At 43.9% G+C, this 17272-nt stretch overlaps 2 protein-coding genes across 3 annotated transcripts in view; both read right to left on the reverse strand.

The window, feature by feature from the left end:
• Positions 1-8213, reverse strand: part of MAML1 (mastermind like transcriptional coactivator 1) — a 40213-nt gene extending 32000 nt beyond the window's left edge. Inside the window, exon 1 of the mRNA XM_036097098.2 lies at positions 7588-8213. Coding sequence (XP_035952991.2) covers positions 7588-7941 — 354 coding nt within the window. The 5' untranslated portion in view covers positions 7942-8213. The remainder of the gene's footprint in view (positions 1-7587) is intronic.
• Positions 8214-10043: 1830 nt separating this feature from the next.
• The window catches only part of CANX (calnexin), a 33202-nt gene continuing 25973 nt past the window's right edge, over positions 10044-17272 (reverse strand). For both annotated transcript variants that reach the window (XM_036097103.2, XM_078067650.1), the window contains 5 exons: positions 16323-16538; positions 15527-15646; positions 14534-14660; positions 14272-14351; positions 10044-12404 (listed from right to left, as the gene is read on the reverse strand). In XM_036097103.2, coding sequence (XP_035952996.1) covers positions 12351-12404; positions 14272-14351; positions 14534-14660; positions 15527-15646; positions 16323-16538 — 597 coding nt within the window. In that variant the 3' untranslated portion in view covers positions 10044-12350. The remainder of the gene's footprint in view (positions 12405-14271; positions 14352-14533; positions 14661-15526; positions 15647-16322; positions 16539-17272) is intronic.

A 17272-nucleotide genomic window follows, 5' to 3' on the forward strand; every position in this document is an offset into this window, starting at 1 on the left:
CCATACATCACCCAGCGCTCATCACGACAAGTGCTCTCTCCTTAATCCCAGACACCTAATTCACCCATCCTCCCACTCCCCCCCAACACCCCCCCCACCCTCATCATAATCATCAGTTTGTTCTTTTAGAGTCTGCTTCTTGATTTGTCTTTTTTCTCCTTTGCTTGTTTTGTTTCTTAAATTCCACATATGAGGGGCCTGGGTGGCTCAGTGGTTAAGTGTCTGCCTTCGGCTCAGGTCATGATCCCAGGGTCCTGGGATCAAGTCCCATGATGGGCTCCCTGCTTGGCGGGGAGTCTGCTTCTCCTTCTCCCTCTGCCCCTTCCCCCACTCGTGCTCTCTCTCTCTCAAATAAATAAAGAAAATCTTTAAAAAACAAATTCTACATGAGTGAAATTATATGGTATTTGTCTTTCTCTGACTTATTTCACTTAGCATTATACTCTCTAGATCCAAGATGGCTTTCTAATTCATTGTTTTCAATAAAACTGAAAGAGTACCTAACCAATTCATGAGGTTAATTAGTAAATTAATTTTTGATGATAGATCACCATATGATTTTTGGCATACAACTCAGGTTTCAAAAAAAAATGAATAACAACGCTAGAACTAAATTTCTTCCTTTCTTTTGCATTAATGTGAATAAGGATTACTGGGGCTTACATTTAAAAAAACAAAAAACAGGAACAGAATTGAGAACTCTCATTTTATCAACAATATTCACCCATGGTTCCATGAACAAACTGAGGAGGGCAAAAGACTCATCCATCTCACTAAGAGAGGCATTTCTTTTTTTTAAGCTTTTATTTATTTATTTGAAAAAGAGAGAGAGACTTCGCGCAAGAGCAGGGGAGAGGGGCAGAGTAGGAGAGGGGGGCAGGAAGAGGGAAAGAATCCCAAATGGACTCAGCACTGAGCGCTTGGGGCTCAATCTGAAATTATGACCTGAGCCGAAACCAGGAGTAGGACCCTCAACCGACTGAGCCACCCAGGCGCCCCTAAGGGAGGCATTATTTCTAATAAACTTATGTTCTTTTTGCTTAATAATTATTTATAAAAATTTATAATGTATTTGTTGTTTGTTGTGTACTAAATTACTATAACTCAACTTACTGAAATAAGAAATATGTAACACACAGAATCTTATAAGTGCTACATATATTTTTCCTTTGTATAAATCAACCTTTTTTTTTTTTTTTAAAGATTTTATTTATTTATTTGAGACAGAGAGAATGAGAGAGAGAGAGAGAGCACATGAGATGGGGGAGGGTCAGAGGGAGAAGCAGGCTCCCTGCCGAGCAGGGAGCCCGATGCGGGACTCGATCCAGGGACTCCAGGATCATGACCTGAGCCGAAGGCAGTCGCTTAACCAACTGAGCCACCCAGGTGCCCTAAATCAACCTTTCTTAAAAAGAGCAAAAATATCCATAGAGCTTTATGGTCAAAGTAAATTGAAAAGTTTTTAGTTTCAATTTTTATACTTTTGTTGCTGAAAAATTTGCTAGAATGATAAAGACTTTTAAAAAAAGCATACATTATGTTAGAATAAAACTATGTGGGGCAAGTGTTAAAGAAATGCAAGTTGCAGGAGGAAAAGGAAGGACTTAAAATTTCTACGAAAGAAAAGCTTCTTTAAATGGCTGATGAAAGTGTATTACTAAGGTATTCAGGTTCCACCAGGCTACATTTTAAAAAGTGATGTAACCATCTTATTTTTAAATGTTAATATTTATAATTCTCTGAAAGCTACATCCCCTGAAACTATAAATAGCATTTTCTGTCTTTTCTCTTTTTAAGACAGTTGATTCATACTGAATATATGTAGCACTTGTAAGACTGTGTTACATATACTTATTTCATATATTTCACTTAATAAATCGAGTTACGGTAAGTAAGTATACAGTTGATCAACACAATGAATGCATTATGATTTTTGATTAGCTTAAAAACTTGGGCTGAAGTTTTAGATGTCAACATAAAAATGTGTTGAGGGGGTTCACAGTGTTGCAAAATTACTTAGTCTAAACACCCAGTATCAGATATACGGCTTTTTAGGATATGACTCCTACCTTTCTAGCTTCATCTTCTAGCTTCTGGCACTTGAAACCCCAAATTCAAAGAACTAACTGTCATAATTTTGTGCTTTTGCTTAGTTTCCCAAAGGGATCAAAATCCTATTAGGTGCCCTCTCCCCACGAGTATTAGTTGTATTTAAAGGTTTGGAAAACTCCTAATAAAGGAAACCGTTTAAATTTGTTTCTCCAACTCTAGAACTCTTTTAATATTCTGTGAAGTTAATGTTCCATGGAACACCTTTTAGGCAAAGCATCTCGCAAAATCTTAAGACCTCGTTTAAAAGTCAAGTCTTTAAAGCCTTCCAAACTTCACCTAAGAGGCATCCATCCCTTCCCCAGTATTTCCACAGGCTTTGTAGCCCTCAACACAGCTGTGCAGTAACTAGCTTACCACCTATTCCCCCTGAGGCTGCACGACATAGGTCCAGTACCACCATGATTCCTGGCTCCTAGCAGGAGCTCAAATGGTTGAACAGACCAATGGAAAGCTGGAAGTGCAGGGAAGTAGTGAGCAATTCACAGGTTTCTGCTTCGGATGACGGGACTAGGGAAAATACTTAGAAGGAATATAAGATTGGCAGGAAAAAGGGAGAGTCCATTTTGGATATGTGGGATATAAAAGTGGAAATGTCCAGCAGACAGCTGGAAATATGGATCTGAAACTTGAAAAAAGATCTGGAGAATCTTATTATTATAGGTGGTAGATGAAGCCATGAAACAATAACATGACCCAGGAAAACATGACTGAGTGGAAAAAGAGAGGACAGAGTAACCTGGGGAATACTAATATCTAAAAGGCACGCAAAGAAAGCTTCTCAAGCCAAAAAACTCGGAATTCCCCTCGATTCCCCCTCTCTCGTGCCCCCTCCCCCCCCATCTACTCCATCTGGCCCATCACCAAGCCCTGTCACCTCTGCCTTTGGGAGCTATACAAAACCCATCTCTTCCTCTCCGTTGCCATGGCTACCTCCAGCCCCAGTCTAGACCACCCCAAAAGCCTTAACTGTATCCACTCTCGTGCACACCAACCCCAAGCATTCTCCACCTAGCACCAGAATGGCCTTTAAAACATAGGACATGCTTCTGCTTAAAACCCTGCTAATTACTTCCCAGTGCACTTGATCTGGTCCTTCCTATCTACCTCTCCTACTAGCTGCTTACCTGCCATGCGGCTCCAGCCACATTGACCTCCTTTCTGTTCTGCAGGCAAGCTCAGAAGAAGACTTTGTGCTGGTGGTTTTCTCTAACTGGAATGTTCCTTTCTGAGACTTTCAGCTGACTGATAACCTCCTGTCAATCAGGCCCAAAGAGCATCTTATCTAAAGCTACTACTGTAAGTCAACCAGTTATACATTACTCTTTTCATTTTTTCTTAGCATTATAATATTATAAAAATTAATTTTTAAAATTATCAATCTCTTTCTCCATGAAGGCAGAGTTTTAATTTGTCTTGTTCACTGCTGTATTCCTAGTGCCTAAAACACCCTCTGGCCCACAGGAGGCACTCAAGTACTCGTTGCATGAATTAGTAAGGGAAAGCAGGAGACTGAGAAAAAAACCAGAAAGCTGGAAAGAGAATCAGAAGAGAGTGGAAGCTAAGAGAAGAGCCTTGAGAAGGAGGAAGTCAAAAAGAATGATGACTAAGAAGCCACTGAATTTGGCAATTCCATCTTTGGTGCTCTTTAAAGGGGCAACTTCGGAAGAGTAGAAGAGGGAAAAGGCAGATTACAATGGGCTCATGAGTAAATGGGAAGTTCAAGGGGAAAGGGCAAAGGGAAGGAAAAAGATGGAATACTATTTTGAGGGTGAGAAAAGACAAAAGAAAGGAGAATAACTGCCTATGTTTTCAAGCTGAAGGGAAGGGCCCGGTGGGAAAGGGGATACTAAAGAAAAAAAAGGAAAGAGTGCCAGGACAAGGTCCCAGATGCTATAGGAAGAAATGGGATCCTAAAGCCACATTAGTCATCTTCTCTCTAAAACTATCCCACATGATTACAGTACAATATCTGTTTTACGTTCAGAAATATCTACTCCCTGGAAGTAATTTGTTATCTGCATAATTCTAACACAGTTTGCTCCACAAAATCATTATTAAAATGCTGTACAAGTTTCTTAACCCTTAGAAGGCACACACTGGGGTGTCTGCCAGTAGGGAGCCGTGAGGTCTGCAGGCAGTGCTCCCATATGGTTCAGAGAACAAAGGTTTTAAGAGAGAAAGAGATGGATGGCTGGATGTGGACAGGAGAGAAGGAGCGTGTGGACAAATGATAAAGCAAATGGGACACAACGGTGATAGGGCAGAATCTAAGTGAAGGATGTACAGATGTTCTTTGTACTATTTGTGTAGCTTTTCTCTAAGTTTTAAATTATGTACAAATAAAAAATTAAAAAGAGAGAGAGAAAGGGAAAGTTTTCACACTTAAACTAAGCAGGGAATGCAACTTCCACGAATGGTTGGCAGGCAACTGTCATATTTCTCCATAGACTTTCACAGCTACTAAAGGAATAAGCAGCAAAACCGTAACAATGGTGGATAAAGGGATGAGGCATAAACCTTTATGGCATTTTACTAAAAGAAAATGTTCAAGCTATTGCATAAGACTATTTTCATTACAGAACGAATGCTTGTATAAAGTGGTTGGGTAATTTTCTATAATCTTGCATTCCTAATAAAAAGTCAATCTTTTTTTTTAAGATTTTATTTATTTATCTATCAGAGAGAGAGAGAGCACAAGCAGGGGGAGCAGCAGGCCAAGGGAGAAACTGGGTCCCCACTGAGCAGGGAGCCCGATGCGGGAGTCGATCCCAGGACCCTGGGATCATGACCTGAGCCGAAGGCAGATGCTTAACCGACTGAGCCACCCAGGCGTCCCAAAAGAAGTCAATCTTAACTGTCATTAGGAAACAATCCTGGGGGCACCTGGGTGGCTCAATTCAGTCAGTTGAGCGTCTGACTCTTGATTTCAGCTCAGGTCATGATCTCAGGGTCCTAGGATCAGACCCTGCACTGGGCTCTGCAGCTGGCAGAGTCTGCTTGGGATTCTCTCTCTCCCTCTTCCTCTGTCCCTCCCCCTGCTTGCTCTCTCTCTCTCTCAAATAAATAAATCTTAAAAAAAACAACAACAATCTGGTCTTTAATACACATACAGTATAAAAAAAACCCAATAAGGTCATTCCTTGACAACTAGAATAGAAAGAAGTCTGAGGCACTGTTTCTTACCCATCTTCAACAGAATAAGCAGATAGAGGTTAAGACTGCTGGTGGTGGGACATCCTGAGAAAGGAAAAAACCTGAAGGTGAACTCTATTGTAAATCTGATCCCTTTTCAGTTTTACAAATGGTTTGCTGATGAAACAGCTGCCTACCAGTATTATAGTACATTGGGGGGGAAAAACTACTAATAATATTCCCTATGTAAGGGATATTAATTAGATCAAGTACATACATAGAACTGTCCAAAATAACAGTGACTAAGAGGCACCTTCTCTCCATTTCTCTGTGCAAAGCTGTGCTCTCTCTCCAAGTCAAAGTCCTATCCAGGCAAGGACGCTCTCCTCTCTGAACCCAGTAAGCCATTAAAATGGAAAACACCACTGTTTTCTTAGTAACACTGATCTTCTGTTACGACCCCATTCCAAGGCCAAAGAGCTCAGCTAGAGTCAGTTGTAGACTGAAGTGAAAAGAGTCCCCCTTCCTAGGAGGAGGCGGAAGAGCACTTCCACTCTGAAGTTTAAACTCATGAAATCCATGGGTCAAAGTTTTATGTGATAAGACATCGACATAACATGGCTCATCTGATCAGGCTCTAACACCCAAAGGAATGACAGACAAGCTCTAGCACACTCAGAATTAATTTCTCTTCAAACAGCGTGCCTCATTTCTTTCCAGTAAATCAGGACTAAAAATAACATAGAGGGTCTAAGCTCTTTCATTCTTTAAACAAATTGAATCACTACCCATAATACCTTCTACAGGGTATTCAAGGCAACTATTTGAGTATAAAACTAGGATTTTTATGAGCTTTCATTGTTTACTTAAATTGGCATGACCACCCACTACTCTTAAAGGCTTTCCTTAAAACAAGAGTTATAAGTAAAGGTGGCTCATGAAATTAAGCCATTTTACTTTGCGAGGTTAGTGCGTAAGAGGATAGATGACTGAGTAAAGTACTACAAAGTTTAGTATCAATCACTCAACAAACATGTGCTGAGGGCCTACGCACACAGGACTGAGCCAAACTGCCCCTTGCCTCCCAGGGCTTACAGTCTAGTTGGCAAGCCATGACTTAAAGCAGTACCACTATGTGCTAAAAATAAATAGCACAGACCATACCTTTTCTAAATGTTTTCACAAAGAAGACTCTGGTTGTGGGCTAGGGTGGTCAGAAACTAGCTTTAAAGAAGAGGAAGACGAGCTGAAGGATGATGGCAGGATTCTGAAAGGGGAGAAGGATCCTTATGAAATATTTTCACATCCGCACTCATTGGAGTCCTAGAAGAACCCTGGAGGATAAGCAGCTAAATGACGACCACAGTTTACAGACGGAGTAAGTGAGGTTCATTAGGCTGGACTAGTCCATACAACTAGTAATGCAATGTCCAGCAGCCCAGTGTAGGAGGGAATGGGGAAAAGAATTCAACCAGAGCACAGGACCTGTGGGGGCAGAGCACTTGAGAGCAAGAAAGACTGAAGCCTAGTCAGGGAAGAGTACAGCAAGAGCCTAGGTGAGAGGTAATAAAGGCACAAATTTAAAAAACACACAGAACAAACTAGACTGGTAACACTTGTTTTAAACTTTAAATCACCATGAAAACAACAACAACAAAAAATCTTATTATCTTCCTTCTATAAATCAGTTTCAGGGAGGTAAACCTCTAACCAACAAATTCTCTAACATCATCAGAGATTTTAAAGAGGCTTAAAAATTAAAACGGGAATTGTCAACAATATTGCTGGAATCACAAGTTCACACATTTCTGCGCTGCCTAAACAGGCAATACTTTCTTTGCAACTCAATGAGCAGTATTATGCCTTTTACTACGATTTCTCAAGATCTTTGGATTTTTCCGTTCAGAACAGTTTAATTTGGACAACTGCGGATCGACTTATTTCCATATGTAAGCCCGGACTCTTCAAAGAGCAAGGACCTTATAAATATTCGCAGAATAAATGAGGCCACTATCAGAGGTAACTCTATGCCAGTCTGTTCCCCAAAAAAGTTATGAAAATTTGGAATCAAGCCTGGAAGAGCTACCTTTCAGCCACCGTTCCCCAGCCCCCCAGCCGGGGCCTGAACGTAAGGTCCTCACGGTCATGTTCTCCCAAAGTAAATGCCACAGTGCCACTTCCCGCAGATGACAACCGCTCAGTCCCTGCCATGTCAGCCTCCCCCCCGCCCCCGCCCCGAGCCAGACCCGAGGAGCTGCGGGCACCGGGGCAGCCTCAGGGCGGCCGGGCGGCGTCAGGGGCAGCGTCTCGCGGACAGGGGGCTGCTCCCCACGCCCTACTCACCGCGACCGGGCGGCCGTGCTCGGGGCCGTCGGCGGCGTCCAGGCGCGGGGCCGAGGCCGGCGCGGCGGACGCCGGGGCGGTGGCGGGCGCCGGGGCCGGGGCGGCGGCCGGGGCCGGGGCGGGCGGCTGCCGGTGCTTGCCGGCGCGCTTGGCTTTGGCCTGGATGCAGCGCTGGTGCAGGGCGAAGGTGTGCTGGCGCTCGAGCTCCAGGCGCTCGGGCGACACGGCCTCGTAGCGGGCCTCGCAGGTGCTGTGGTGGCGCCGGCACAGCTCGATGCGCCGGCGGAGGCGCTCCATGACCGCGCTGTGCCGCGGCAGCGCGAACTCCGCCATGGGGCAGGTGGGCAGCACCATGGGCCGCGGGCTGCACGGGCCGGGCCCGGGGCGGGCCTCTCGGGGCCGACTGGCACTGCGGGCTCCGCTCCCCGCCGGCGGCCCGGCCGCCTCACGGCCGCGCCATGGCCCCGCGGGCTGCGGAGCAGGCTCGCGCGCGGCGGCGGCTCTTCCTCGGGCCCCGCTCGGCCCGACCCGGGCCGGCGCTCGCTGCCCACCTCAGGCTTCGGCCTGTCCCCGCCGCCCCGGCCCCATTGTTTTCCGCGCCGCCGCCGCCGCCATCTTAAAATTGTTTTCAGGGCTCTCGGAAGAGGGCGGGGCCCCGGCGGGCGACCCCGGCGTCACGGCTGATGAGCAGGCACTGCGGCCAATCAGAGCAGGAAGAGCGGGCCGCCCGAGGGGCGGGGGCGAGCACGCAAGAGGCGCGCGGGGGCTCCCGAGCGGAGTTTAAAAGGAACTCTGAAGTGAGGGGCGGAGGGAAGCCCCTGGGCGGGCCTCAGTGCGGGGCACGGGGCCAAGTATGACCGACAGGAGCCGGTCCCAAAGGCCACCCCTCGCCGGCAGGCCCTTCCGGGCCCGCGGAGGAAAGGGGCAGTCCGCGCCGCGGAGCGTAACCGCCCGACCCAGACGGCCCCCTGGCACTACAGCGCTTCACCATTTTCTGCCCTGCAGCCTTTTTGAGTTGTTTTCATAAACTCCAAAGTAGTCACGCTTTTTCAGTGTCAGCTGTTTTTCGACCGCATTCCTTACATCCGGCCTCATAATTGGTCGGAATTGTCCACGAGTGAGCTGGAAGACTGGAAGAGGCTTCCTCTTGCACCATTCTGAATCACTGGGGCGCAGTTTCCACTTAATATAAAAGTTTGAACAAGTTTCCTAAGTACTACTTAAGAAAAAAAAAAGCCCCAGCAGATGTGAAGAGGAGGGTGTGAAGAAGAGTCTAGCTCCGTTAGTGGGGACTAGAACTATAAAGGATGAGGTTTCAGCCAAAACAACAGGGAGCCTGGCCTGCCATTTAAGGATGGTGGCTTAGGTTAAACTGAGTCACTCAACAAAATCCAACCAGAGACAATTACGTTTAGCATTACAACCAGTAGGCATAGGGGGTGGGAGACTGGGGCAAAAAAACAGGAGCAGTGACTCCGTACTAAAACTAGGTAACTAAGCCTGCTTTGGCCCAAGAGATACAAGAAACAGTCATGGGCACCCTAATTGCTAAGAAGTTAAACAGGAGGTGCCAGGACCACCAACAGCTCAAACATTTGTTACATTAACATTTTACTAGGGCCCACAAAAATATTTTAAAATCAGAAGGGAAAAAAAAATGAGTTCTTATTCAAGTATTATTTTTATACAAATGCAGTAAAAAATAAATACAAGTGGCCCAAGGCAAAAGTGTCTAGAGCTCATGAAGGCCACATCAATAGTTTTTTTTTTCCAAGTCTTCAAACATATGTATTTTACATTAGAATTAAATTTTCTAATAGGGGAGATAATAGTAACTAAGAGTACTACACTGTGTACTTCTCTTTCAGTAAGCAATCCAAAAGCCTATAGCACATATTTAAGAAGTTTTGGTCTAACTTTCAAAAATATCCTTGAAATACTTAAGAATATGTAAAAGATGGGAGTCTGATTCTGAACATTCTCTAATAAAAATTTAAAAGTTCAATGGCTCCCATATATCTTAAAGAATATTATCATAAAACTTTTTTTTTTTTTTTAAAGAGGGGGTGGCCTGAGTGGCTCAGTCAGTTAAGCATCTGCCTTCTGCTCAGGTCATGATCCCAGGGTCCTGGGATGGAGCCCCATTTCTGGATCCTTGCCTGCTTCTCCCTCTCCCTCTGCTGCTCCCCCTGCTTGTGCTCTGTCAAATAAATAAAATCGTAAAAAAAAAAAAAAAAATCTACAAATTACTGCCCCCCCCCCCCCTTCTGAGCTGCTATCCCTATTATACAACAGAAACTGCTGACCCCCAATCCAGCAGAAAAAGGCGGCAGAATCTACACTGAATTGACTGGATCATATCCACATGAAGACATGAAGTAATACTCAACCATTCACATTTTCTGCAGTAAAACACTTGACTTGAAAGTTACCATGAAGAAGTTCAGTCAAAAGCAGACACTTAACAGAGGGCTTTAATGTAATACCATTTAGTGACGTGACAATCTGAGAAAAATGGAGAGTATTTTGTGGATAAGAGAAATCGAGGAACACATCTGATGGAGTGGGCATTTTACAACACTGTGACAGACAGCCAGCACGTAAAACTATAATGTAAGTGCATTTGAAGAGCTAAACACTGCTGGTCATTCACTGATGTGTCAGACATTTAATCGGAAGGGTGCACCTTCAACAAAGAGTGAAAAAGAGAACCAAGAAAAGACTTTTGTTTTGTTTTTTTGACAAACTTTGCTAAGTAATCCTGGAAAGGCAAAGGAACACTCTAGTTTATACTTGTCATTCCACAGCTGGGCTGGAAGAAACTGTTAAGTGAGACACGAGATGTAACGTCAACGGTCAGTGAAGGCAGGTTTCTGGAAATGCAATAATCCCACACATTTGCTTCAAGGAGAAACCTGCAGACATATTTTCAGGTCTTGCTAAGTAACTGTTTATTTGCACTCAATACATCTGGGAAAGTCTGCTACATAGCTAAGGTCACTGTGACCACAGAACAACAGATGAAAAGGATAAAGCACTGAACAGCAAGAAAAATTCATCCCACCCTCGTAAGAATTTCAGTGAACCAGTAAAAAATTGAAGATAAACAAAATAAACAGATACAGCCTTCATCTTTTACGAATATACTTCCTCCCCAAATCTCCCCAATATAAACACTTTGGAGTGTTTATATATTCAGTGCAAGAAACAGTATCACCGGTACATTTGAAACACCTCTGAAGAAAGAATAAAGCTAAAACAACTCTGAATACATTTCAGTGTGGTGTAATAATGATATTACACTATAGTGATGGGGGAGAGGCTCTGATAGCACCCATCTGCATTCCACATGAAAAAAACAAATCTAAGATCACTTTTTAAAGAATTCTACAAGCCACATACCCAAACAAAAAAATTTCTTTTCAACAGGACTGCTTTATCATGTAATTTAAGACACAAAGGTTACATGAACTGCAAATGAAGACTTAAAAAGTTTAGCAGCTAAAAAAAAAAAAAAAATCAGAAAATTCATGCTGTATGTCACTCCTCCCATAAATACTTTTCGCCTATGTTCAATTACAGTCAATTCTGAATTGGCTCACCTCTGGCTCAGACTTCTCAAGTCTTTACACAGAGTAAAAGAAATGGATAAAAATGAAAGACAGTATTCTATCCTGTACTTTGACCCTGGAAAGGTGTGGGTCTGCTTAAAAAAGGAAGAAGAAACATACACTTAATCACAATAAAGCTTAACACTATGCGGAGCTTATAATCATTTTCAGCGACGGACTGCAAGCTGCGCTGTGAAGAAAATGCATAGCAGAGGAGAAAGCCGGGGATCTGGGGCAACAGGGAAGGAAACAGTGTCAACACAGTGGAAGAAGTGATGAAAACATCTGCATCTACTTGGGAGCTCCCGTGCCCTGGGAGCATTCCTTACACAGCCACCTGCTCCGGAAGGCTGGAGCCCAGACTCTCCCAGTTTGGGAAGCATGATTGCCCGAGTGCCACCTTATGTCACCTCCTCCACTGACTGTCTGGGAACACAGCTGTTCCAAGGGCAACAGAACACACGCACTGTATGGTCTAACCAACATCAAGAGGAAAAGTTTCTTCTGTATGTCTATTTTTAATACAAATGAAACAGAACCTTTCTATAAATTTGGGCTTCCATCCAGTCCATCCCCTCAGTTTCCTTAAGAGAAACTGGGTGATGGAAGCAAGCCAAACAAGATTATAACCACGTAACGACTGTACTTTCAACATGATTATCCATTTTAAGGGACAGAGAACACTTGAATGTTTTGTAATACCAAACTTAAAAAACAAATTTGGTTATAAAAACTGCAATTCATCCCCCTAGCATTTCTAAAGGTTGGTGTTATTTCTGCATGGAGAGATTAATATATTAAATTAAGCCAAGATTTTAAAGACTGGCAAAGTTCTATCACTCTATTTTAAAAAACAAGGATGTTTAAAAACAAAAACAAAAATACGAGTTAGTTGCTTCATGTTACATTTCACAACCATTAATGTTATATGCTTGCTTTCTACAGAAACAGGGTCCTTTATGTCACAACTGCAATTACTGACTGCTTAGATGTTTACAATTACACGGGCTAGTGTTCGACTGGAGCCTGTCGATGGTGACGTCTGGAGGTTTTCTGAGTTTCAACCTAAGGTGTGCCAGGCCCTCTCCTAGGACCACGCTTGCAGGGGAAGGGGAGGGAGAGGAAATCACAGATCAAGTTCTTAAGATTGTTTCACTCTCTTCGAGGCTTTCTGTTTCTTGGTGATCTGTTCAAAATTTCATCCTCCTGTTGGTTGAAAAAATAAAAAATTCGCTATAATTAGCATGCTTTAAACAAGTTAAAACTTCACCAAGCTTTCAAGATCAGCCAGGCTCAGGGTAACCCATCTGAGGACCAAATAAGAGAAGAAAAATGATTAGAAGAAAATGCACCAAAAACAATGGCTATCTCAGAGGTGGCAGGGTTCTGTGTGCTCTAATTTAGTCTGTATGGTTTTCTGTAAACATCCACTTTCCTCAATCTAACCCATCAACATTTGCTTTAAAAAGGACCAGATGCCCTGCTTTCCCACGTGATCTTGCTGAATCCTGAATAACCGAACCTACTGGCCTGTGGGCACATCGGCCCCGTTCTGAGGCTGGGAAAGCTAGGATCTCAGGGGATGGAAGATGATCCTAGCAGAGCCCCACACAACACTCAAGACTGTAAGCCCAGGGCTCCTCCTACTCTACAGAGTGAGGAAGATTGGGGAATATAAAATATGTGTGTGAGACCGGTCCCTGCCTGAAAGAAGCACATCTAGTTGAAAGTCTACATCGTAGTTGACACAGAATATAGCCAAAGAAAATAGAAACAGCGTTGACCTTTATCGATGGAGGGGCAGTTGTAGAAGCTGGAATGGAAACTGCATAGGGTTTTCCAGGAAGGAGCAGACTGAAAAGGGCCCCAAGGAAAGTGTAGATCATTCTCTTTCCCTCATACATCCTATCCAATGCACCCAAATCTGGACCCAGAAGCCCAGTGAGTTCTCACACTCTCCTATCACCCTGCTCGGAGCCACCGGATCCCGGGGATCCCGCGGATCCCGCCTGCATTATCGCAGCAGCCTCCAACCTGGCCTCGTTGATTCTGTAGAAACCACGGCAGCCAGCCTAAGCAGATCCTGTCACGCCTGTGCCCCAAAACCTGAGATGGCTGCCCATTTCACCAGAAGAAGCCAAGCCCACACCACGGCCTAGGAGGCCCCACCTCCTCTGGAGCCTTCCCCACCCTGCTTTCCTCCGGCCCCTACTCTACTGGCCACAGGGTCTTCTAGACTACTACTTCAGGCCTCCGTACTGGCTGTTGTCTCCGCAGGAACATTCTTCCCATGGACACCTCTACGGCAAAGTCCTTTATCTCTTTCCGGTCTGCCCCAGGGTCACCTCTTCAACAAGGCCTACCATCTCTAACACTGCAACCCATCCCATCCCACCTCCAGTACTTCCAATACCTTTTCCTGTCCTACTTTTATTTTTCATGGCCTATCGCTTCCTAACATACTATTCATTTACTTCCTTATAACGCCTACAGCTTATTGTCAATTTCCTCCCAATGGAATTTAGGCCCCCCAAAGGAAGGGTATCTTTGTCTTGTTCACTGACAATGTGCAGCCCATGATGGGCACTCCATAAATATTTGTTGAATGAACAAATCCATAAGCCACACGGACAAAAATTTTAGAATACAATGAAATCATTGTTCAAGAAATATTTTTTTTTCTCCTCCTAACCACTAGACCACCAGGGAAGGAAATACTTTTTCAGGGCACAGTAGGGAGAGAGAGGAGACAGACGTGTTCAATAATAACCTGAAGTTACCATTTTCGCAAACATTTTATTGGTTTTCCCCTGAAACCTTCTGCTTATTCCAGAAAACCATCTGCAGCACAGAAAAATACTTCTGAGATTCAGATGTAGTTTAAAATGATCCAAGGAAATGTGTACCTGTGTTGCTAAGAATTCCACTCTTACAAAATTAATTCTAGCTTTTTTTTTTTTTTTTTTTTTTACTGCCACAGCCCATGAAAATTACTCTCTGAAAATAAGCCCCTACTTAAATGCATCTTCCCCCAAGCTGCTCGGGCTGGAATACGTACACCCTCTGCCGTTACCTCTGCTTTAGGTTTCCTGTCGTCCTCCTCCTGACTGGCAGTGCCACCATCTTCTTCAGCATCACTCTTCTGCTTCTCTTCTGAGACAGAGACCAAAAGTACAACAAACTGAGCAAAACCTCATACTTGTTTTTGATAATGAGACCAGTAGCCTTAGGACACACCTCTGGAGTCTAAGGCAATCTTTAGCATCGTCACTTGCTTCTGAGTTTGAAACATCTTAGGGTCTTGGCGTAAAGCATATATTCTGGGGTCTACTTACCAAGTTTTTCTTCGCCCTCCTCATCCTCATCTCCCTTGTCCTTTTCCTCTTCCTTTTCTTCTTCCTCCTCCTTCACATCTGGTTGGGGAGCATCGGTCTTCTTATACTCCACGGGACTGGACTGTTTCTGAAATATTCCCCCAAAGCACCAACAGTTTTGTTCACATTTTTATGTACTACATTATCACATAATTATTGAATGCCTATGAATAAAGTTCTGCACAAGGCCATATACTGGCATAGATAAATAAAAATGTTAAGGAAGAATTCCTGCCCCGAGAGCTCTCTCTTCAGTGAGCATGTGTGTGTGTCAAAGGCAGAAGGCACAGTAAGAACAAAGGGGTGAGGCAGGAACATGCAGATCTAAACAGTCAAGATGACTGAGGCACAGACACGCAGACAGAAGCGTGGTGGGGGGAGAAGACTGAAAAAGGAAACTTGGGGATCAGGTTACAAAACATCGAATGCAAGGTGAAACACAATCCTCATTTAATAGAAGTAGAGCACCTAAACAAAATTTTCTTTCCTGGTTTTTGGATTGCATGCAACAAAGACTAAATTAGAAAAACTTTAAAATAAGGCTGGATTACCCCCACATGTATTTTTGGAGGGAGCGTGGGGATGCTGAGGGAAGAATGGATAATGAAAAAAAAAAATCAAAGACTGTTATAAAGTATATGAATACAAACAGCTATGACAAGGAGGAAAAGCTGGTTTGGGTCCAGATGGCTGGTTTTGTATCTAAGTTGTTGGGTTTTTTATTTTTGTTTTCCAGAAAACTGCTGCCAAATATTAGGGAAGAGTAATACAGCAGGCTTAAATACTACTAGAAACCGAAGGGCTGTAAATCCTACTCCCACCTGGGCACAATATATGGCCACTGAGAGCAGTGACTAAGGTTTCAGATGTGACCCAGTCATTGCCGAGAAAACTTCAGGCAAAAGATCTTAGTTATACTAATATATAAAAGTGACTAAACAGAAAAACTCATACCTTTCCAGAGCAGCAGAAGAGGATAACAAGAAACACGGGCAGAGCTACGGTCAAAATGTAGACCACCCAGAGCCACGGGCGCTCCTCAGCGGCCTCAATCATCTGCCCCACTACACCTGGCTGAAAAACAGGATAGGACAGACTTCAGGTCCTCGGTTTTGACACCAAATATAGGCTGCACTGTTCAATTTCTGCGTGGCACTACTCAGGCTCCTCCTTTGTCAAAGGGTTCGAGCCAAGATATTCAGACAATATAAAAAGGAAATAAGAGAAAAGCCTCCATTTTCCCCCCACTCTTATCATCAAGGTGATTTCCCTTTCACAGATGTCAACACGGGTTTCTTAATCATCTGCCAGAGGCCCCCGTAACCTCAGGGCCAGTGAATGAAGAACTCCTTGCTCAGTACCTCTGGCTCCCCCACTCACAGTTCGACCATGTGGCCAATTGTGTGAAAATTGCATATACTGGTAAACCAAGATTCAACATTTAAGAGTGCATTAAAATACCCTAAATGACAAATTTTGTTAAACATATTTTAGCACGTTAATTAAAAAAAAAAGCAACAAAAAACCCTACCCTAACACAAATAGGGAATCTAAAGCCATTACATTAGACTAACGAAATCATGTCCAAACACCCAGTATTTTGTCTTTAGCAGGCATCCAGTCCCACATTTTATGCCAATATTCTCAAATAAGGGAAAAGACAAATCCTAGAAGATTGCCTGCCACAAAAGGAACAATTTGTCACCAGCAATAACAGACATAAATGCCTAAGAAGCAAGTGAGCACGAACCTCGGCAGCCCCGTCCGCAGCCTTCTTCAGTCCCCATCCATCATTGGCCCAATCATCAACTACTCTTCGATCCCCGCAAACAATAAAGTTGTCAAAAAAAATGTCAGAGGTCATGGACCACAGTTCCAAACCAATAGCACTAAAAGGAGTCATTCTGAAAGGTTCCAGATCTTCAAAGAAATCCGGATTTGGTATTTTTCGGGGCTTCCAGATTCCCTGGAAAAAAAAAATATATATTTTTTTAAAACATTTCAGATAGGGGCGCCTGGGTGGCTCAGTTGGTTAAGCAACTGCCTTCGGCTCAGGTCATGATCCTGGAGTTCCGGGATCGAGTCCTGCATCGGGCTCCCTGCTCAGCAGGGAGCCTGCTTCTCCCTCTGACCCTCCCCCCTCTCATGCTCTATCTCATTCTCTCTCTCAAATAAATAAAACATTTCAGATAGGGGCACCTGGGTGGCTCAGTCGTTAAGCGTCTGCCTTCTGCTCAGGTCATGATCCCAGGGTCCTGGGATCGAGCCCCACATCAGGCTCCCTGCTCAGCGGGAAGCCTGCTTCTCCCTCTCCCACTCCCCCTGCTTGTGTTCCCTCTCTCGCTGTCTCTCTCTCTGTGAAATAAATAAATAAAATCTTTAAAAAAAAAAAAAGAAACACAACATTTCAGATAATGAACAACACAAATAAGAGTTAAGACCAATTCTGCATGATCAGTGACGGTAGTGTTGACTTTGTAAAATGTAACTGAGTACCAGGGAGAAAACGATGAAGATGTCTGGACTCCAACTACTTTCAATTTCTAACCTCAACCCTGACCTTGACCCAAACCAACACCTCGCTCTGCCTGGCACATTCCAACAAGACTCTTATCAACGAATAGCCTTGAACAAGCACAGGCTTGCTCAGTGGGGATTCGCAATGTACGTGACCTTCAACCAGCAATTGTACTTCTTGGT

This window comes from Halichoerus grypus, chromosome 2, assembly GCF_964656455.1.
Source record: "Halichoerus grypus chromosome 2, mHalGry1.hap1.1, whole genome shotgun sequence".
Classification (NCBI taxonomy): domain Eukaryota; kingdom Metazoa; phylum Chordata; class Mammalia; order Carnivora; family Phocidae; genus Halichoerus; species Halichoerus grypus.